Source organism: Salarias fasciatus, chromosome 7 (genome assembly GCF_902148845.1).
Source record: "Salarias fasciatus chromosome 7, fSalaFa1.1, whole genome shotgun sequence".
In the NCBI taxonomy this organism is placed as follows: Eukaryota; Metazoa; Chordata; class Actinopteri; order Blenniiformes; family Blenniidae; genus Salarias; species Salarias fasciatus.
This window is the reverse complement of record NC_043751.1, coordinates 12,674,021-12,696,808: the sequence shown is the minus strand read 5'-3', so window position 1 is coordinate 12,696,808 and position 22,788 is coordinate 12,674,021. Positions and strand designations below refer to the sequence as shown.

The 22,788-nt window shown below is 44.7% G+C and overlaps 1 protein-coding gene across 1 annotated transcript; it reads left to right on the top strand.

Annotated features, from left to right (window-relative positions):
• Positions 1-688: 688 nt before the first annotated feature.
• LOC115392148 (zinc finger protein aebp2) lies at positions 689-22,630 on the top strand. Its single transcript, XM_030096678.1, has 9 exons — positions 689-1,271; positions 2,373-2,583; positions 4,123-4,230; positions 4,316-4,502; positions 5,759-5,883; positions 10,456-10,523; positions 18,005-18,118; positions 19,243-19,272; positions 20,499-22,630. Exons 1-9 carry the CDS (start codon positions 733-735, stop codon positions 20,503-20,505), a joined length of 1,389 nt encoding a protein of 462 aa, XP_029952538.1. The 5' UTR covers positions 689-732; the 3' UTR covers positions 20,506-22,630.
• Positions 22,631-22,788: the final 158 nt, after the last annotated feature.

Sequence of the window (22,788 nt, the reverse complement as noted above, 5' to 3'; positions counted from 1 at the left end):
TTTATGATGTTCACCATGAAAGAACACAGAAAACAAAAACAATAAACAAATCAAACTGTCTTTCCTCCCAGTAGAATTAATATGAATATTCTCTTACCTCGGACCCCGTTTTTTATCCTCCACCTTAGACCAGACCAAAACTCTAAAAACACCCTGGACTCTTCATTCAGTTCTATATTCTTAAAAAAAAAAAAAAAGACTTGGTATTTGTAATCATGGCATGTACTATTATAACTAGACTTTGTGTACTTTCAACAAGAGTTGGACTGTTAAATCTAAATCTAGAATGTTCAAATAAAATAGACCCAGATCCTTTCCACTGGCATTTAGAAATCATGCCCAGATTCCTTAAGCCAAAACGTGCAGTTTGAAACATGTCGATTCACCAAAAAAAATGTGTTTGTATGTATTTATGGTGCATCAGGAATACAACCCTCTTTTCGCATGTGCGTGATTACAGAGTGACTGTCACTGCTTACATTTATGTAAAGATAAACGCTGTCATAAATCTGTAAATCCTCCGTGCGCTTCCATCGGTAATCTGTGGCTGCAGACTGATCCTGATTGAAACAGTGATTACAGAAACACATGGAAAGTTGGACGAGTGTCACCGTCTCCCCCTCGCGCCGCCTCTGGCCAATCAGAGCGCGGCTGGCGCGCTGGAGCCCCGCCCCCTCCTGCGGGGCAGGACTGAGTTACAGCCCGGAGAGTCTCACGTCGTCCGCCGCTGAAATGGCTGCTGAGGCCCCGCTAGAGACGCCCGCGCCGAGCGTGGAGAGCGACGCGCCGCCGACGGAGGCGACCGAGGAGAAAGAGGAGGCCCCCGCCGAGCACGGAGCTCCGGAGCCAGGCTGCGACGTAGAGCCGAAGACGGAAGAGGTGGAGCCGGGAGCCGGCGAGGAGAAGCCCGCTGCAGCGGCGGACAAGGCCGCGACAGAGGCTGCGACGGACGGCGCTGCTGCCGCGTCGGAGGCGACGGCAGCGGCAGCAGCAGCACCGGAGGAGCCGGAGCTCAAACCGGAGCCCGAGCGGAGCCCCGGGGAAGGTAACAGCGAGCCCGCCGGGGATAACACGGATAAAGAGGCCAAGGAGGAGCCCGCGGAGGAGGGTCGGTGTGCGGGGATTGACGAGAAGAGCAAAAGTGCGAGTGAAGATGGAGAGAAGAGCAGCAGCAGCAGCGGAGGCGGAGAGCTGGGAGACAAGAGGCGGCCCAGCGTGGAGATCTCCTCCTCGGATGGGGAACCGCTGAGCCGCATGGACTCCGAGGACAGGTCGGTGGGAGAATAACAGCTGGTTGATGGGCATGAAGCAGCAGCTGCAGCTGCTGGTGACAGGTAGTGACATCCTGTCACATCTGTGAGGGAGAGCACGGCCATCGCCACCAGCCAGACATGAAATGATCCCACACACTTAGTTTCATATTGACACTGGATGCACGCCAGTTGATTAGCCACATGCGAGCTCAGACAGGCTTGGGAGAGTCTTGTAATTGTGTCTGGTATTTTTGCATTCAGGAGGCTTAAAAGCTTTCATTTGCATCAGATCCTTGCAGTGCAGGTTCTAGTCCAGAAACATCACATTTCTCCTCATCTCTCAGGAGTTCATTTTGACACATTGCTTAAAAAAAATCCTCCAAATCCTGTTGTGGACAGTACTGCATGATTGAAACCTGCATGGAGGGTTTCTCTCCTGTCACTTCTCCCAACACTTCTCCAGGTTGATCCTTGTTTGTCCTTCAGGTTGGAGCTGTGAGAAACCTCTCAGATCTCTTCCTCAAACTATGACTTATATTACATTACTTATATTAATATATTAATATTACAGTGAAGCCAGAACCTTCTGGACGGTGTCAGAGCAGGTCTGGGGCCCTGAGTTGGCAGCTGTTGATGGAGGGTATGGTGAATGGAGCATGTGCCATATGCTTCCTATGTGCTTGAAATCCTCATAAAAATGGCCACCTGCTTACCCCCAGCATGCCCCTGGATTCCAGGTTTGGCAACCAGTGTTCCAAAACAATGAGTTTAGATTTTTATTTCTTAAATAACTTTTTGGGGAAAGTGACTTTCTTCCCATCAGTTTAGTTCATGAAGAAAAATTGATGTTAATATCAATCAATAGAAATACAGAACTAGGTATAGATGGGGATTTCGACAGTGTCGTACCAAGAAGATCATTGTTTGAATTGATTTGATGCGAGGGAAAGTGGCATGCATGGAGAATCTGTTGCAGCCTGGAGGCTTACACGGTTTGTGACTATCTAATGTGGCAAGTAATATCTGCACCTGTTCTTTTTGTGGCTGTGCTGAGCTGTGTTTAACGCCCGTGTTACTGCCTCCCAAACGCCCCCGCCCTCCCTCTTCTCTCCGCCGCAGTATCAGCAGCACCCTGATGGAGATGGAGAGCACGGTGTCCAGCGGGCGCTCCACCCCTGCCATGATGAACGGACAGAGCAGCGCCGGCTCCTCCGGGACCAAGACGCTGGCCTACCCCTGCTGCTGGGACCTCTGTCCACAGTGCTTCAACTCCAGTCCGGACCTGGCTGAGCACATCAGGGGGATCCATGTGGACAGGCAGCGAGGAGGGGTCAGTAGGCTTCAAGGATTTATGCTGCTCCTCTTGATTTAGTCTGACATGTCGCCTGGTCCTGTAGTGTCCCCTGTTGCTGAAGCTTCACCCTAAAGGCGCAACAATGTTTCCTCTGCTCAAAAGCCTTGGATGATGGCTAGAATATTTAAGTTTGTTCAAAATTTAACCAATAGAAATCCCTCTTGCCAAAACTTTTGATAAGAAAATTAAAAGAACTGGATAAAAAATATTTTTTCAAGCCGGAATGACCATAAAATGTTTTTCAGACTAGAATTAAATTGTTTTCTCGATGATTGACTGAACAGTGCTGTAATTGCTCCTTAGCTGCACTGTAGAACTAGTCCATCTTCTATGCATCTTTATTCAGCTGAAGGTTTGCTGAGGACTGGAGGTAATCCCAGCTCGCGAGGTGCATCTATATGTCCAGTAAATCACAGGACGAACGCAGACAAACGGTGAAACTCACATAGACATGAATGTGCATTTTTATAGTCATTTCATCCATGTTTTAATATCAAAGGGGTTGTTTCCATCTGAGGTACAAATGTTGTATTAAAATACACCTGTTAGGCTATCTTAGGGGTAAAACATATTGACTCAGGGAAAAAAGTCATGAAACACAATACACTGCTAAGTGGCTGAGTAGTTTATCACCAGCCTCGTTGTTTGAATGGCGATCTCAGACACATCTGTAACGTTCTGATGTTACGTTATGCGACGCCAGCACAGTCGGACCTTCCTCAGGTTTCTGCAGCCTGTACCACTTGATGGTGTATTGACGCTGCACCTGCAGAGTCTTATCTGATCGAAGTGGTATCGTAACCATGGCTGTGTAACTCTGTCAGGTTTGGAGCTGCGCCTGATGTAAAGACTGCAGTGACTGACCACAGCTACAGATCTTTCAAATAAGTAGTTATTAAAATATTACTTATTGTAATTTTAAAGCATTCAAAGCAGGAAGTATTAATCTCAGAGTGGTTACATGACTGACCTTGTGTCTTCAATTCTAGATGTCACTTGCTCATCAGAGGCCTTATTTATGGAAAAAAAAAAAAAGAAAAAAGGTTAATCTGTAAGGGCCATTTCTTGAGCTTTTCTTCTCTCGACAGTATTTATGTAGTTTCCACATGACAGTGGAGTTCAGAATGATTCACTTGCCTAATTTAAAATATTTCTTTCTTTTTTTTTGTCAAATCTTAAAATATTTTGTTAGAAATGGCTGTGTTCTCCTCAGACGTGGTGATATGATTCCTGGCTCTTGTAAGAAGTTGTGAAGGGCTTCCCTCCTTGTTGTATAACCATGTGACACACTGACATCACCTTTTTGCATGCATGACATTTTTGAGTGATAAATAATCCTAAAAACGCAGTAAATGTTAAGCAGTGCTGACTTTGTTAATGCGATAGGGGGACTGACCTTAAACTGCAGTTTGCTCTCTTGTTTTATGACGCGCCTTACCTCATTTACTGTCCAGCGGAGACTGTGCCCTCTGATAAAACCGTGCTCTCCCTCACGTCTGTCTGTTTGCTCCTCAGGTGTTTGTGTGTCTGTGGAAAGGTTGCAAAGTGTACAACACGCCGTCCACCAGTCAGAGCTGGCTCCAGAGACACATGCTGACCCACAGTGGAGACAAACCCTTCAAGGTCAAAACACGTCCTCACGTCCGTACGTATACAGCCTCGACATGTCGACCAATATGCGCGTTTTTTTCACGTGTCTCCGCTGCAGTGTGTGGTCGGCGGCTGCAACGCCAGCTTCGCCTCCCAGGGAGGCCTGGCTCGCCACGTACCGAGTCACTTCAGCCAGCAGAGCTCCTCCAAGATGTCCAGCCAGGCGAAGCTCAAGGAGGAGTCGCCCTCCAAGGCTGGACTCAACAAGAGGAAGAAGCTCAAGAACAAACGCAGGTGCTCCCTACGTACGTACCTAACAGGCACACGAACTCCACCTCACTGTGTTTCCTCTTCTTCTGTCTGCTTCGTTAACAAGAAAAACAGCGTTCATTCAGTTCTCAGGGACTGTGTTCTGAAATACTTCTTAACCCTTAAACTGCTCACATTTTTTAGACAAGAGACAAGGGGATCCCCGTCATCTGTTAACCAGTTCATTGCGAAGTAGAAATTTTGCAGACGTATCTGAATTTGGGTTTTCTCGCCAACACGATTGATGAAATTCATTTTCAGCTTTAACAGGGACTGTCATCAGTTGCATATTACGACACAATGACCTTTTGCCTCCTTTATTATTAGTGAGTTCTAACAATGATAAACTTCCTGAAAACGAAGCCTCTTTTTTCTTAAAGTGAAAACATCAGTTCAGTAGAACAGAACAACAGGTTTGTGTCTTTATTACAGCATGAAAATCTTCTGAACAAATGTGATTCAAATGAAAATTGGCCAATCAGTAATTTGAATTCCTCAGTTTAATTCAAACCACAAATGTAAACTGAATTTCTCTTTTTTGATTTATATATATTTTTTAATAGTTTGCATTTACTTATTTTAATTGCACATTTCCTCAAACCCATCCTCATGATAATGAATGTAACTTCCGCAGGAACCTCAGTTTTCTCTGCTTCATGCCAGATCTCTCTGTTAGAAGCTCTAGCGCCATCTGCTGGTCAGATCTGTGTATAAGCGCCTCTACTCTGCGAACAGTGCGCCCTCGCGTGGACACCTGATGAGCAGCAGTGACCTGAATTGGGAAAACTGGGACTTTCTCACATAGCTAGAGGCTTCTTCTCATATTTTGGGAATCTTTCAGCGGGCTGCACTGAACCCAGTTGAAGTCTTCATACTTGACATTCCTCCTCTAATAGGAGTATTAGAATGGTTATTCGTGTGTGTTGCTTTTGTCATTGTTGAAATTCTCTTGAGTCGTTCATCCTGCAGAAGGTCAAAGAGAAACTAAATCTTATCACATTCAAACACAAATAATCCAACACGTGTTTTTTTTTTCTTCAAATACATTCCTGATACTTTTAGAATACCTGCCAGTCGTTGTCCAAGCTTGTATTCATGTGATTATTTAATTTTTCCATGATTAGATGATTTCGCTGCAGTTGTGGTTTGTTACAGAAAGCCTTCGTCTTGTTTTTCTGATTTACGTGTCTTTGGTATTGAAATGTTTCTTACACTTTGCCACCGCCTGAGTTTGCGCCTCTTTCCCCTCCAGCGAGGCCCCACGACTTCTTCGATGCCCAAACCATGGATGCTATCCGCCACAGGGCCATCTGTCTTAACCTCGCCACCCACATCGAGAGTGTGGGCAACGGCCACAGTGTTGTCTTTCACAGTACGGTATGTGCTGCACTTCTGCATGTCTGACTGTCTGTTTCCACTTTAATGGGCTCCGGCACAACAGGAGGGATCCAGAGGGAAAGAATCAGGCGCATTTTCATGCTTTGACTTCGTCCAAATGATGTGTGCGTTTTGCTGCCCCTTAATCACACCCTGGGAGTGTAAACAGTATTGCACATAAAATCAGTCTTGTGACAAATTTGAAGAAGAATGAAGCGATCTGAAATCACTCGGCAAGAAAAAATACATTTCTGTCAGATTTATTCTTCACTCTCATCCTAATCACAATCCACGCCTCTCTGGGGAGATTAAAAATGCTCGATTGTGTTTGCTGCCGCATGTGTGCACCACTCCTTTAGTTTTCCTTCCAGACAAGAGGGGGCATTGAAGAGTCACTCTTTGAAGGTCTGCCTCCAATCATCTGAGCGGATTTTTTTCCTCCTGCACTCGGAGTGAACCTGTCGAAACGCCTCGAGGCCTGCTGTTGTTTTTCTGTGAATCGGGCTTCACAGGAAAGACAATTGGATTGTTTGGATGTGTGCTGTGTGGTCCGCTGCGGCCACACGGCACACGATTCATTATAAATGAACTGTAAAGTGCCTTTGCACCTTCACATGGAAGACACAGCAGAGCACTGGCAGGAAATGCGTTTGTTTCCCAGGGAAAGATTCCCCTTTATACTTTCACGAGAATATTCATCAACACCCGAGTGGAGCTAATTAATTATTGAAGGCGTTTCAGCGTAACGTGTGTGAATGGCAGGTCTTCTTTTCCATGAGTCAATGCTGTTAATGTAGAGAACCACCAGAGAGCAGTCTGTCTCCTGTTTAGGAGTTTTGTATTTAATGATCCTGTAAATGTTGATCCTTGTTTTTTTAAGTGTTTGTTTCTGCTGCTGCCCGATACGATCCTTTTTCTTTATCTTTTCTCCAAACACCTTGGTCACCTCTGTGTTACCTGCTGCCAGCCTGCCGTTGAGAAAAATGTTCATGTTTTCCCTCCAGTGAGAAACCAAGCCATAAATTATACATTTTATGAACCATACTGCCATGGCATGCTGCCACTGGCCAACCAAGCAGAAACAATAGATTAATCTACATATCCGACCTCAAGATGAAAGCTGAGCCGTCTTTTAGTGCTTGACATATGGATGAAGCCACATTAACCGCATTAGCATCTGAAGATACAATCAGGCATATAACCGGATATCTTCCTGGAAAGAAAATCATCTGTACTGTTATGTACATTCATCCATTCGTCCATCTTCAGACGTCCTGAAGCCAGTGCTCGCTGTGGGATTCACCGGACAGGTCGCCGGTCCCTCACAGAGCAAAAATACAGAGAGACACGGTCACATTCACGCCTGTTTGACACAGATTCACTTTATATACATGCATTTAGGCTGTAAGAGGAGACCAGAGTGTTGGGAGAACATGCAAACTGCTGCAGAATCGCACAAGGTCGCTAACCACTACTGCAGGGTACGGCTTTGTTCAACAGAATGAAAACACAGAGAAAATAACGAGAACAAAGACGCTTTCAGTGACACTTGACTCAAAATAATAGTTTGATCTGGTATTAATGATCACACAGAGACTTTAAGCTCACTCACACTCAGCAAATACAGATTAGATGACCCAGTCAGGTTTAAGTGTGGAGCTAATTTATACAGCGTGCACACACGGCCGATCATATTTCCCCAAACTAAATGAGTGTTTTTGAAAATGCAGCGTGTGGTTGAACAGGGACTCACTGTTGCTTTTGTTCATGTTAAAGAGCAATTATGGTTTTGACGTCAGAGCGTTCCTCACTGCAGCGTTTCTCTGTTGGAACAGCCCCGTTCAGCGCTTTTCTGCTCTGCTCCGACAAACCTCAGCTGCTCCGCCGCAGCCAGGAATTACAAAAAAAAAAAAAAAAAAAAAAACGGAGAGGGGGAGATAAAGCTTGAGAAGAGGTTAAGAGAGGTAACTGCATATTTGGACTCCGACTGAGGAGAAGGAAGAGCCCAATCAGAGGGGGGGCGGGGGTGTCACGTGAAGGTTAGGGTCATGGAATCGGAAGGAGATCTGGCCAGTTGGGCATGCCTCCTCGTTTTGTCTAACCTCTGGAGGATTGTGGCGGAAGGCTTGCGGTGCTGCGCCAGACCCCGAGCCCCCCCCAGCGGACCCTCCCCTCCCCGGCCCGGGGAGACGGAGCAGAGCCGCGGGGGTTCTGTGGAGCTCGGCCAGTGGGTCTGCTGACCCGCCGGAGGAACCCGGCCATGTTTATGATGGGATATTTTTATTATTGCACCGATCTGCGTCATCCACAGCTTGAACCCCCGACTCTGGACAGGCACCCACTATTAGCAGCCCCCCCCCTTCTCACCTCGACTGTCGGAGCTTTCTGGAGTCACACTTACATCTACAGTTCGTTCCCTTTTCTCTGCCTCTATTGTCTCTGTTTCTTGATTTCTCTCTCTCTTTCGTTCCCTTTTTCTCTCTTCCTATTTCAAACTCTCTCTCTCTCTCTCTCTCTTTCTTTCAGCCTCTTTCAATCCCCGGTTTCCTTTGTAGAAGATTAAGATCTGCCTCTTAAAGCACGAACTGCCATCATGAAACCGCTCGCTTCGCAAATCACTTCATGCTGCTTAAACACGAACCACTTTCTTTCTTCATCCTCGGCCTCCGCGCGCACACAGCCTTCGCCCTCTCGAGTGCGGCGCCGACTTGTGACCGTTCGCCGGGTGCTTCAAGGAGCCCGAGGACCCGGGTGAACAGCTATGCATTTTTAATTAAAAGGGCAGCAACGCAGCCGGCCGCCGTGGTGGGCTTCACCCCCGAGGGTCCCGGTCGACTTGGGTGAAGGCCGCCGCAGCCGGCACGGCCGAGTCTTTTGTCTGTTCGGAGTGGGAAAGGTCCGTTTCGCCTTCGTGTGGACGAACAAAGTCAGAGAGAGCCAGCGGATTCACACTAATGTGAATACACATCCTGATGTACTTGCTGTGTGTAAATATTTATTAGGTGCTGATAATTTCACAGAACCAGTTAAATGCTCCAAAATGTGAGAAGAAAGAACCGAGCTTCCCGCACGTCAGTCAGTTTCTTCACTGCTGCTCAGCTCACAGCTGCTTTCCTCTTTTTTCGTTTTAAAGCCTGAACACTTTTATTACAGTCGAGAGGCAACATTCAACAACTCGGCTGCTATTTGCAAAGACGCTTGCAGAGAAATGTGAAGGATCTGATCCAGAAAGAACACAAGGCATTTCTGCAAGCCCAGCCTAAATATTCCTTTTTAAAAAAAAGTTAATCAGTCTGCAACTCGACATGTTTGTGTCACATTCGCCTTTCTCTAAACTTCAGCCAGACGGCTAAAGAAAATACACATTTTTTTTTTTTTTTTTTTTTTTCCCACCTGAGAGGAGTGTTGGATGAATGCAGCGACTGAGGCCGACGTACACGCGGACGTGTTTTTGCTGGAAGATGAAAAGCCGTGAGAGGCGTAGAGTGATTCTAGGCCTGCGTCTCTGTGAAGCTTCCTGTCCTCAAACCAGTTCCTATCAGTCCCGCAGCGAGTCCCCCGAGTCGGAGAAATTATTTCAGATATTAGCGTGCGTAAGAGAAGTTCTTCACATGTGAGCTCATTCGCGCTCCTAAAAACAGACGCTCTCAGGGAAAAAAAAAAAAAAAAAGGGCCATTGACGTAAGAGATTTGAGATGTGGCTATTTTTGACGCTCCTGGTTATTTTTCTAACTTTTCTTTTCCCTCATGACAATATTTGTGAATTCCTGACCAGTTTTACTATAAACCAACACAGCATGATAGATGTAATGTTATGCATTAACCCCCCCCCCCCCCCCAAAAAAAAAAAAACAAAACAAAAATCAGCCAAGTATTCAGGAAATCTGGTATCACCTCAGCTGCAAGTAAGGCCTTGAAGTTTGTGTTTCCATGTTGGGCGTTCCAGATTTGAGTTATTCGAACAGGTAACGCAGTGAAAGTCGACGCGATGTGGCAGGTTACTGCACCGAGCATCGTGAAGTCGGAGCAAGTCTCGGCTAAAAGCGTTATTGTGCAAAGCGCGGAAGCATCTGGCCCCGACACAGCGCGCGAGCGGGAGGAGCAGGGATTTGCCGATAAAAGATAACGCTTTGCGTCACACACAAACCTCCCGCCTCCCAAGAATCCAGTGTCCACATGTCATTCTTGACCTTCCAGTGTGCTACAGGGGAATGTTATAGACCGGGCTGTGCTTTCTGTTTGCGTTATTAAGAGTCCTCGCTTTGCTTGTTAGTGTAATGATCAGCCTCCGTATTCCTGGGTAAGACGTTTGAAGCATGTAGCCTCATTATGCATCAGAGAAACGGGGCCAAGATGAGGACATGTCTTTGAAGCCGGTCTCCACAGACCAGAAAGGATGCTGCAACGCAGGCTCAACCTGACACATTTGTGTGAATGTGGAACGCCAGAAATCGGCGTTAAAGTGGGAAAATCACCAGTTACTGGATGCTTGTGTGATCGTCTCCGTACTTTCCTTGGACTTTTCCTTAATTAATCTAATCTGTGTTTTTTTGTTCGACCGTCTCTGTGCAGGTGCTCGCAAAAAGGAAAGAAGGATCTGGAAAGGTGAAGGTTCTTCTCCACTGGACACCTGAAGACATGTAAGTAAAACTCTTCCTCCATTGTAAGGTGAATTTCAGCCAACTTTTATTTTATTTTACTTGCAATACACACTGAAGTAAAAGGAAATACTGCATGTAAGTGATAGTGTATACACACATTCACATTTTTTTTTCAAACACTTCCTCCCAAAAAAGAAAACCTTTCAATAAAATACCATGGAAATTCTGACAGATTTAACATGAGAAGAAGTCTGCAGCTTGTTTCACAAATGCTTTTTGGAAAGTTTCTAGATTCATAACGTGTGTAATGAGGCCCGCTGATGAGTTTTTGACATTTGTGAATATTACTCTGTTGAAAAAATGCAGTCTAATGCTACATGTTGAAATATCTCCCACATACTCAGCCATGTAAAGCTTGAACCATTTGCACAAACATTACCTTTTTGAACCGCAGGGCTGTGAGCGTGCATAAGTGTACATCAACGTGCGTGTGTCTGTGTCTGATAGTTTTACGGTTCTCCTCTTCATGCAGTCACGCACACAGCAGGGGGGCCTCCTTCACATCAGGGCTTCCCGATAAATCTCCATCCACTGTCCGATCTAGAATGTGTTGTGGAAAGGTTTTACGGTCTGAAATTTGGGTCTCCTGTAAGTCCAGGTCTTATACGCTGCCTTCAGAGGACGTTCAGACATTACCAGAGATGTGCTTCTGTGTTTTTAGACAGACACATCAGTGGTGGGAAAAGACTGGACTCTTCAAAAGTCTCTCTTCCTTTCCGGGCTCGGTGCTGATTTTTTGCCTGAATTCCAGTCAGTTCATTTTTTTATTTAGTGCGAATTTGACCATAAAGGCACCATCATTCAGTGTTTGCGCCTTTTTTCACAACACATTTTATTCAATTGTTCTTTTTACACAGTTCTAGAGTGTGCAAACTAGGCTGGATGGAGGGAGCTAAAGATTGACAGCGCTCTGTAATTCTCAGCAGCGCTTCGGCTGAAGAGGCAGCTCTCGCCAGTCTCCCACACTCGCATTAAAAGGCCTGAGTGCACAGCTTCTGAAGATAATCAGAACAGAATGACCAAGAATAAAAGGCTGGAGGAGTTGGGAAATAAAGAACTCGGAAGAGAACTGAGATGTTTCAATGTGAAGGAAGAGTGGAAAAAAAAATAAGGTCAGACAAGGTGAAAAATAAAGTTAATTGGGTAAAGCAACCTGGCTGATGCATCACAAAACGGCACGTGAGTTGCGCCTTCCAGCAAACTTCCCCCCTTTCTTCTGTCAGATTTGTACCGTTTTATCTTTCCTCCTCCTCCTTTCCCTCAAACCTCTCCATCTTCTCCTCCCTCAGCATGTGGGAGTTTAATCAGCTGCAGAGAGAAAGGAAATATGGGAGAAACAGTCAAAGTTTGGTCATCGGGGAAAGACGGCGCAGATTAATTCCAAAGCGAGCGACGTAGATGGAGACTGATGCCGAGGCTCTCGGGCAGATTTAGGCAGAATAAATGAGGCAGAGAGTGGAGGAAGTGGAGAAAACACAAGTGGGCCCAAACTGGGTGTGGGTGAGAGAAATGTGAGGAAGAGGCAGAATGAGCCCACATGCACTCGCTGATTAACGGAGAAGAGTGAGACGCTCTGTCGACCCACACAGGAGCAAGCAGCTGCTCTCCTGAATCCAACACTTCCTGTATGGCCGACTGCTCTTTTCAGTTTTATGCTTGAAAAGTACAGAAAAAGTTAGCGGGGAAATATACTGGTTTGTTTTAATCTTCTATGGTGCTGAAGTTGTCTTCCAAAATGAAGTTCTTTTTTTCTAAAATGAATGTGTTATTTAAGCTCATCTCGACAGTCTAAATGTAAGCTAAAGGGATCTAGAAAGCGCTCGATGGCTGCGTACACGTTGCTCCTGAGAGAAAAGGTTGCAAAGTTACAGATATAAAGTCAACATTGTTATCAGTTGACGTTTCACATGGAAAAAAAACAAAAGCCGCTTTTACAGGAACGCTGTGCGACGGGAGCAGTTTCCCTCCAGTGATTCACGCCGCGTTGAGCCCAGGCCGCCCGGTGTGCGAGTTTTACACGGCGAGGAGGTTTCCAGACAGAAAGCATGACAGAGGTGTGATGTGGAAGTCATTAATGTTTATGGAAATGCCGCTGCGCTCACTCACCTGTTCACACAGTCTCACCTCTGTGGTGCCGTTCACACAGGGGAAAAAAAAAAAAAAAAAAAAAAAACTGCAACAGCCCTGAAAAAATAAGCTGTGTGATCCGAGGATTTTTGTTCTAGTCTGGAGGTTACAGTTCAAACTTATAGTACAAATTCTCATGGAAAAAAAGATGATTTGGATGAGAATACTAATACTGACTAAATTATTCAAGTGGAATTAAAAGTGTAGTAGCAATTAAAAAAACATCTGTGAGCAAAGTAGTTCTGAATGTGATGAGTTTTATTTGGTTTTCTCAGTGTATTTAGTGTCTCTTGGTGATGCTGCATGGCTGAAATTCACTAAGCTTCAACTAAACTATCCCGTGTGCCTTTTACATTGACACTAATCGATTGGATAGAACCAGTCTAGTCATATAGCGGTGTTTACGTGGCGTAATTTAAATGGGATTGAGATATGGTCCATTTAAGGGAAGCTCCTGGCTTCTTGCTGTTGATTTGTTTTAGTCTCAGTCTTGCAGTGATGAAAACACACTGGATTGATCCTATACGTGTGTGTTTCTGTGCTGTGTAAGTGAAGTTTATTTACCATTTTCAAGGATTTCAGTTTGGAGGTGAAAACATCTTCCAGACCTCAAACCAGTCTAGTTTTTATCATGACTGAAAATCTTCAGACATGTAGAGATTTCAGTTCTAAAACATAAAACAGTACAGTAGCATCGGATCAGTACTTCTATTAAGATTAGACTGTGTTGGTACTTAACTGTTTTTCTTGTATCTTTTTTCTTCCCGTTTCAGAAAACATATTTTTTAAGAATGCGTAGTGAAAGATTGAGTGATTTTTAACTGTCTGCTCGCCTCGGTTGAGTTTCTCCACTTATTGAGCTTTAAACGCCAACATCCACACCTGAACCGCTGGCAGCAGTGAGACGGGGACGAGTTGAGCTTCAGATTGCACATTACATGGCCATCATTGAGTCGGACGTCAAGTGTCATGACTTTCAACACTGGAGTCAACTGTGTCTGTGTGTGTGTGTGTGTGTGTGTGTGTGTTTGTGTGTGTTTGTGTGTGTTGTGTGTGCGAGTCAATGATTAGCTGTGTGAATGTGGGAAGTCATGTTTATTAAGGCCGGAGCCAACCATTCACAGTCAGACTGACACTCATTAACTCCATTTGGATTAATGAGTAACTGATTAACACGACCCGTTCTGAGCATGAATTACCCACAGTTCACAGAGGGGGATGATGGGAGAGAAAGAGAGAGGGATAATTGGTGTCTGTGCTCTGATGGATGGTTGAATAGATTCCCGTGCATGCTGTTGATTGCTGCAGAATAATAAACACTGGAATAAACTGACAGTGAACACATCGAGCCGTTTCACCCTTCCTGGCTAACCGCCAAAACAATCCTTCACAAACATGGACTGAACATATTGAAATTCAGACTTATCAAACTTTTCAATTCCGTGAAATACATTTTGTTTCTTCTCAGAAGGGAAAAAGAAATCATTAGTTACAGGCTGTCGACACTAATTCAGCACGTAGAACTTGAGCTCAGCAATCATTTCGTCCGTGAATCATAAGCGTTGTCCATTCATGGTATAAGAATGTGTTTTCTTTTACACGGCTTTCCAATCAGTGATGAGCCACAGTCCGTGGCTGGACGCGTTTTGAGGAAATAGCGGTGGTAATTCTGTCTCGGCTCTATATATGGTCATTTTTTGTTTGTTTAATTGCATTCCTGCAGCGGGAATGCCCCCCCTGTACGTCACTTTGTTCTGCACCGTAAATATTTCCATAAGAAGTGAATCAAAGCAGAGCTGCATGGCACAAAAACTGCCTGACTGGACCTCCTTTGTCTTCCATTTCACTGTTTTCTCTTCGGTCTGTATTTTTTCCCCCCCCTCATTGGACAGAGGACAATCTAGAATGAGGGGTGTCAAAAATAGGGTCCGAGGGCCTCAAGTGGCTCCAATGTGGTCCACAAACCACCAATGAAATTGTAAAAATGTTAAAAAGAACTCTTTTTTTTTTTTTGAGTGCATGTCTTAAGAGTAGCAGAAAAAAACAACACTGAGACCCGAGCTGAGACATCGGTGTCGCTGCCATGAACGCTACCTCGTTAGCAAAGTAGCATTAGCCTCAAAGCCATGCTGTCAGCTTTTTGGGCATTTCACTGCATGTTACATGAAAAGATTTCAGTAAAATTGGCTCAATGTTGCGATTGTTGTCCTTTCTGGCAGTATTTGTTCAGTTATTTTAAAATAAATGCATTTTTGTCATGTGTACTAAGAGTCACTTTAAAGTTTACCAAGGTTGGAGCTACCAGGTTAGCAACCTATGGCTTGTACTGTAACCACAACACAACACAGACATCCGTTGCCTTTTTTCCCCTTTTTTAAAAAAAGCTTTAAACAAAGAAATGTGCTTACTGTACTTTTACTAGTTGCAGGCAGCTGCAGATATCCAGAAGGGAAAAGGCTGTTTGAATTGCACTAGTCTCATAAACTATAATACATGCACATATATTAACTGCTTCTTTATTTCTACCTGCGTATTTCTTCATCCTGATATGATTCATAATTAAGTTAATGCAGCGTCGTGCTCCTCGTTCATGAATGCAGAGAATTAGCATGTTGATTAACATTTTTATATGAAATATTTGCAATAAGTCATCAGACTTTTTGCAGTTATGCTGCAGATTGCTGATGCTGGGATTATGCTTCAGCACTTTTTCGGCTACACTGAGTTTTCCAGTCTGTGAACCGGCGTTCTGAGCTCTGCATCGCCACGCAGTTTATCACTGCAGCAAGTCGTTCCCGCCGAGTTCCATATGAAGCCCTTTCAGATTTTTTTTTTTTTTTTTGTAACTTTAATATACACTTTGCTGCACAATAACAAACCTATTGCTCCCGTCATCGCTGGGAGCTTCAAGCGCCGAGGCGGGCCATCGCTCAGAGGACACGCACTCCTCCGGTGGCTCCCTGCGCACCAGCTTCACTCACAATATACATTTACGGCTCATAAAGAGGCGAGCCAAGTCACTGGAAAATAAAACAAATCCATTTGTCTTTATTTGGCTTGGTGTGACTGAATGGGGCCTTTGGGTGGAGTCATCTTTTAGCTCTGCGCGTGTGTGTGTGTGTGTGTGTTTTGTGTGTGTGGATGAGCACTTTTTCAGCTCTGTCTTCCTGTTTTTCTCCCATTCATCAGAATATAATCATCACTCATCAGTAGCACATTGCGCTCGTTGTGTTCACATACGTGCTAGAGTACACACACACACACACACACGCACACACTCACAGGTGTTTACCACACATTTAACACTGTGCAGGTCCTCTTCTGTCATCGGAGGTTTGTTTTGGATGAGGACAGTAACTCATGACTAACCTAAACTTTAGAGTCCCTCCGAACGCGGCTGTTTCTCGTCTTCTACCTGCCTCTTCTCCACTTCCTCTTTCCTCTCTCCCCTCCATTAAAGGGGATGAACACACTTTTGGCAAGCAGAGTCAGAAAAGAGCAACAACTTGGATCACACTTTTTTTTTTTTCCTTTTTACCAAAACTAGAAGAAAATACTGCCTCAACCCATCCCTGAACTTTCACAAATTGAAATAGGCCGTAAAGTTTAATACTGAATCCAGATTAAGATCGCTTCACAAGTGAGCAACTTTGCATTTGTTATAGTTAATCAATACCTACATCGTCAGTTTATTAATTCAAGTACTTTTTGATTTGAGGCACTCCCAGGCAGAGCATTGAATATTTGGAAATCGACTCAAATTTTGGCGTCTCGGCTCTGTTCTCCACAACAATGGATTTGAAAGAAAACAGCAAAGATGTGCTTCAGGTGCAGACTTTATGTTTGAGTGTATTTTATGTGAACAATATAGGAATTACATCTGCAATTCCCCCTTTAACTCACATGTTTCTAAATGCAAACATCATCATTAATATTTATTTGCAGTTAAGTGACAGTCTGAAGTCAGATGCTGGGTTTTCCTCTGCTGAAGGCATCTTCACGTCCTCCTGGGTCTTGATTCTTTTTTTCTTTTCAGTTTTGTCTTCAGCAAATGAAAAGCAGCTTAATTAGGTTGAAATTGCACCTTTGACCATAGCAGAGAATTTCCCGTTTGTCTGAATCTAACGGACATCCAGTCATTCTGTGCTGAAGTGCCTACATTGGCAAAGATAACATGCGATCCTGGCGTAGTTCTAATTTAACACCTGAGGTGTTCGGTTATTATAAACTACTGAGGCTTTAAGGGGGCTGCAGTGTTTCACCGGATCGACCTGTCGAGCGAGCGCCATCTCCCAGGCACATAAGCATGCCGTAAAAGGCTCCATGCTTTACATTAGCATGGGCGACTTTCCTTTTTCCGCCCCCTCCGTCTCTCTCTGACCTTCAGTGTGCCGCTTCACGCCACTCCTGCTCTCCGCTGTACTTCACCTCCACCTTCCACTGTAATACATGTGCGGCGGTACCTGCGCACCGCCCCGCTGAACGGGCTGACTAGGCATGTGAATGAGTGATTTGGCTGGCCGGCTGCCTGCTCGCTTAACTGCCGCCTGCAGAGTGTGTGTGTGTGTGTGCGCGCTCCTGCTAGAGTGTGTGTGTGTGTGTGTGTGTGTGTGTCCACGTCTCTCGGGGCTCCTGCGATGACGCACATAGTGACGGGGGAATGCTGGGGGTGGAGACGGGGAGGTGGGAGCTGGAGAGAGGAGGGGAAGCGCAGCAGACTTGCTAAGCTCTTTGTTTCTTTCTTCTGCACTTCGACTCACAGAAACGGCTGCGGGTACAGTAACGGAGCCGCTGAGCGGCACGGTGTGCCGAAGACACCGACCCCGTAAACCTTCACTGTGAAGGAACATCAATAGAAAAAAAAAAAAGAACAGCATCTTCATTGAATAAAATATTCTGTTATGGAAAAACGCTTTATCAGCTGAAGTCGATAATAAAGCAATAAAAAGGTTTGAAATATTTAGGTGTGTGGATAATCAATCTTAAACGTCGACTTTCCCATTGTATTCAAATTTTCTGGAGGTGCACCTTCTCCACAGGAACACACGGTCACACCCAGTCTGCTCACACTGGATGTGCACGTGTGCTGCTGCCAGGTTATTGATCGCGGCCGTGTCGCTCGCAGAAATGTGGCGCAGCATTGAGAGGACGGCGTTAACGTGCGCACTGGACTCACTGAGCCTCCATCTCTCGCTCCATCCTCCATTTCCTCTCCGTTGCTCTTGTTTAAACTGCGATGGCGATGGCCTGACCGACATGTCCTCCTCCTCTCTCTCTCTCTCTCTCTCTCTCTCTCTCTCTCACTGTCTCCACATGTGTGCATTGTCTTGCAGACTACCTGATGTGTGGGTAAATGAAACCGAGCGATCCCAGCTGAAGACTAAAGTGGTGCACTTATCGCAGTTACCGCAGGACACAGCCATGCTGTTAGACCCAAACATCTATCGGTGAGTGTGCAGAGATGCTCCCAGCAGATGTGCACGGACACACACAGCCACAGAGATTTATATACTGATGGATGAAAAGCCTTGTTGGTCAATAACTCTGCAAGACTGTTGGATTTTTAGACTCTGAATATGATTAATTAATACATTCATGCTTATTGATTTGATTGTGGATAAATACTCCTTTTTTCATTACACTCAGCTGCATTGAATACACTTCTGTTATATATGATATCAACTAAATACATGAAGGAGTGATGAAAGTGTGTAAATATACTGTATTCAGCCGACCTGACCAGGGCTTCTTTTTTTTTTTTTTTTTTTTAATGAGAAAATAAACATTCTACCAGCAGGTGGCACCAGTTCTGGGATTCAGTGGATAAAAATTCTGGAAGCAGAGAGCAGAAAAACATTTGTGTGTATGTGTGTGTGTGAGACTGTGTGAACGCCGTCTACTGTACTGATCTGCTAAAAGAGGTCAGCTGCTGGGCATCGTCAGATCCAGCTCCTTTAATCTAAACCGCCGCTCGTTTGAACCGAGTTCATCAGATGTAACAGAAGTAACAGCACAGTTTTGGTACACAGGGTAAGCTTCGTCTTCAAGTGTGTCATAACATGAGCCGAGCTATGATTTGAGTCCTGTGCAGCCACGCAGATCTTCGGACACTCGTCACAGAGACGTGAAAACAAGGTTAACTTTATGGCACCCCCCATAAAGGGCTGAAAATGAATCCTGAAAGAGGAACAACGTGCCTGAAATAACACAGTGGTCATCCTGCCGGAGATATATGGCACACAAGTGTGCTAATCAGCACACAGGCTGAGTGATTTTAATTAGACCTGAAGGCTCAGTAACTGCAGGGGCCACCTCTGGCCTCCTGGCTTCAGAGTTGAATATAACCGTCAGCACCCGGCCAATTTATGTCAAGGTTGTCCTATTGCATGAAATCCCCCAAACAAATGTGGTTGTCGATGCATGTGGCGGTGTGTGTGGAAGCCCGGGTCCCTCCACGAACAGACAGGACGAGGAGAAATGGAGATATTTAAGATATTTAATTTAATTACTTTGTTCTATTTATGTGAAAGTATCGTAAATATATTGTTTTTTTCCCCCTCTGTGTTTTCAGTGCACTTCCTCAAAAGCGGCTGAAACGCAGGTAAGGCGGATACACCCGACAGCCGTAATAATACTGATTCTCTCTTTCTCATGGGAGCTTTTAGTGAGTGGAGTCTAATAAACAGGAGTCTTTACCCAGAGTTTCTGAACGTCCTGTGAAATAAGTAAGGTTGGTCAGCAGTGCCATCCTGATCTTGGTCAGATAGTTCAAATGTTCAGATTCATCGCTGTATACGCACAAACTGGTTGAGCAAATTAAGGTCTGTTTAATTATTACAAATGCAAAGTAACTTAAAAATCAGTCACAAAATTTTAAATAAAAAAAAAAAAAAAGTTAAATTTCAGTTTCAGTACACTGCATTACCTTTTAACTTAAAAAACATGCATTAGCAGTGGCATTCAATTTATAACAAAACTGTCAACTATTTCGGCATGAACTATAAGCATAATGTTGCAGACCACGTATGAGAAATCACCAGATAGTTCTAACTGAAAGCATCTAGCTAGCATAAAAAAACGCTGAGGGTTTTATTGCCTGTTGGTCTCAGCAGCTGCTAACAATATTTTGGGGTGTTTGGGGGTCACACTGTGGCTCAAGCTCTATGATTCATCCTCCCACATTTTGAAAAGCCTTACATTGAGGGCAGTATTGGCTTTTTTCCCCCCATCATTGTACATTAAAGATGTCAGAAGCATTTATGCTTTAACTTCAGTGTCTTTAATCAGCGCCGCTTTTGAAGTTCACGTCAGTGTTGATTGATGTAGCACGGACTTTATTCTGGCGTGTTAGCTCTACTGTAATGGCGGTGCCGCTACACTGTGGTTATCATACACTGAAAATGTCCATTTTCTTCCGGCTGTTTCGTAGATCAAACAATGCCGAGGCAGTGATGATATGGTAATTTCGGCGCATTCACAGTTGCTCGGACTCCTGTGGTGAAAAATCCCTGCAGAGGATTACTTATTCAGATTCATGGTTCCTGTGGAACACAAACTGGGCGGGGGGGGAGAAAAAAAAGGTCACGTTGAAGCCACAATCCTTGACTTTTCTCCCTCTTCTTCAAACATCGCATCATTTTTGGACGGTGTTTATGTTCCATGAATTGACCTGAGTTCAGCGCGGCTCTGAGTGTGATGTGGATGTGAGAGGGAGTCGGCGCCGTGTCTGAGCTGCCAGAATCAACCCATTTTTCATATTGTAATCTCTGTGAAGACAAACTGAGAACAAATCCTTCTCTGTGTCTCTCTCCCCTGTTTTGTGCTCAGCCTGTGAGGAGTCGTCTGCGGACTTCGTACTTGAGGGGAAATCCTTGTTCACGGGCGGTTTATCTGTGCGGGATGAGAGGCTCTTCATCTGTCTCTGCTGAACGGGGGGACGACAGTGACGCTAAAAGGAAGTGAAACTTACTATGCTGCACTCCTTTATTTCCCCCCCCTCTATCTTCAATATTGTCTCTTCAGAATGACTGTTGTAGCGAACTGTGGTGTAAAACGGGACGAAAAAAAAAAACTTCTTTAAAAGTTTTGTGGTCATCTGAAACTCAAGTGAATGTTTTTTTTGTTTTTGTTTTAAGAAGCACCAACCTTAATTAATCCCCTGTAATGTAAAAAAAGAAACTGTTTTGTGTCATCTTGACAGACAATGCTTAATATTTTATAACTGTTTTGTGCAAAAATATTTATCAAGATTTGTAACTTATTTTTATACATAAATTTCTTGTGTACTGTGGATTTTTGTGAAGGTTTTGAATGAAACCGTATATACTGTGATAATATCTGTTAACTGTTACCTGTAGGACTATTGGGGGAAACTTCTGGATGTAAATATGTGGTATCTGACGTAAGACTTAACAAATGATCCTATTTATACCTAATGAATGCAGTACTGTTGATTGTGCGTATGATAGTCAGGCGTGAGCTGTGCCGGTCGAGCCTGACCTGTATTTAATCCAAGTGTTACAGGAGCAATAACTCAGCAGGATCAGGGGGAGGAAAGAGAACAATTATCAAAGATCCAAATAGTTATGTCTGTTTTCTGTTCAGATATTGAGGATGCAAGCGGAGTGAGGCTGTTCTGAGCTTCGCCTCCCGTCCGATTGCACAAACACATCTTCTGCTTTCTCGCTGATCGGCGCTGAACTGCATTTTGTAGACACCTTGTTGTTCTCACCCTCCAAAGATCTTGCTTCAATTTGATGTGAAAGTGCAATGAAGTTGCGATCTGCCTCACTGCAGGGGGCAGTGTGGAGTACATGAGGTGCTCCCTATTTACATCAATTCTGTTTTATTCAAATGTGTAAGAAAGGACCTTTCTGGGAGACACTGGGAAGAGCGAGATGTTGAGGAGGGCCTAGGGAGTTAGAGTTGCCTTGTATCGGGTATACGCTGATGACTGAGGGCTTTTTGGGGGAGGCGGCGAGCCGGGAGGGCACGATGGTGTTGGAGGCCTCGAAGCAAGCGCAGTAGGTGTTCAGTGTTTCTGGGAGCGCCGGGTCCTCAGAGGACAGTGATGCCCTCCACATGCTCAGTGGATCATTTGAGATAAAAATGGCCCCATCTCTTGAGAACATGTGAGGACTTGGCTTTCTGAACACCCTCCAGCAGCTTCCTGAAGTAGATGACGGGTTGATGCTGCAGCCTCCCTCAGTACCTGCCAGTTCAAGCCCCCCCCCGTTACCACTTCTGGGTGCTTGTTCTGTAGCGACCGGACACTGTTGTACAGCTCCCACAGAGAACATGTCAAACCTTAAGTTCTTGCCTTTAATGGTACGAGTGGACTCGCTTTTTGGTTTTCCAGTCACCTGTCACTCAGGCTCACATTCTCAATGTGTTTTTAACCTGAAGTCAAAACCCTCAGGGAGCTCCAGGGTGGAAACAGAGTGAAAGAAACCAACAATTCCAACATCAGTTGATAATAACAAGTGGGAATCAGACATTTATGTCGCAGTCAGTCAGTCCGGAAATGTTCCAGTTCATGTCGTGAGACTCGAAACAGAAGATCGTTTATGGACGTTTCATTGGAACCTGCTGTTGCAGAACTGGTCGGAACCCAGAGAAGCATTGAAGACCAAGACTTTTTATTTAATTTACGTGAAAGTGTGCCAAGCGGAAGAAACTCTAAGGTCGTTTTATATTGACATCCGTCATGTATTGTCATGAAGGCGGCTTACTTTAACTTACAAAGACAGGCTGGACAGTTTTCAACAGTTTTCAACAACTTAACCTGCCTCCCACCACCTCTACTTCAGAATAACACGAGATCTGTAAATTATAGTTGTTATGATAAATTTCTATCACTTCTATTTAAGCACTTAAGAGTTATTGTGGAAAATTGTGTTTTCTACTCTTTGTTGTTGCTTTTGGATATGAAATGTTGTGTTTGTAATAAAATTGGGGAAATGACAGCTGGTGCTGGGTTGTTTTTACACGTGAAGATGCAGCTCTTTATCTGTATGATGGAGCGATCGGTGTGGGGATTTGGCGTCCGTCCGAGGAACGGCTTTGGGTGAGCGCTGTGGAGCAGCTATTGACCGGGCCGGCGGGGCAGAGCTCCTGC

What these genes read in the sequence shown, in the direction of transcription:
- LOC115392148 (XM_030096678.1), top strand. Translation starts at nt 733, where the DNA reads ATGGCTGCTGAGGCCCCGCTAGAGACGCCCGCGCCGAGCGTGGAGAGC. An exon ending in GTGGAGACAAACCCTTCAAG is followed by an intron (nt 4,231 to 4,315) that starts GTCAAAACACGT and finishes TCTCCGCTGCAG; the next exon opens with TGTGTGGTCGGCGGCTGCAA. An exon ending in CACTGGACACCTGAAGACAT is followed by an intron (nt 10,524 to 18,004) that starts GTAAGTAAAACT and finishes ATTGTCTTGCAG; the next exon opens with ACTACCTGATGTGTGGGTAA.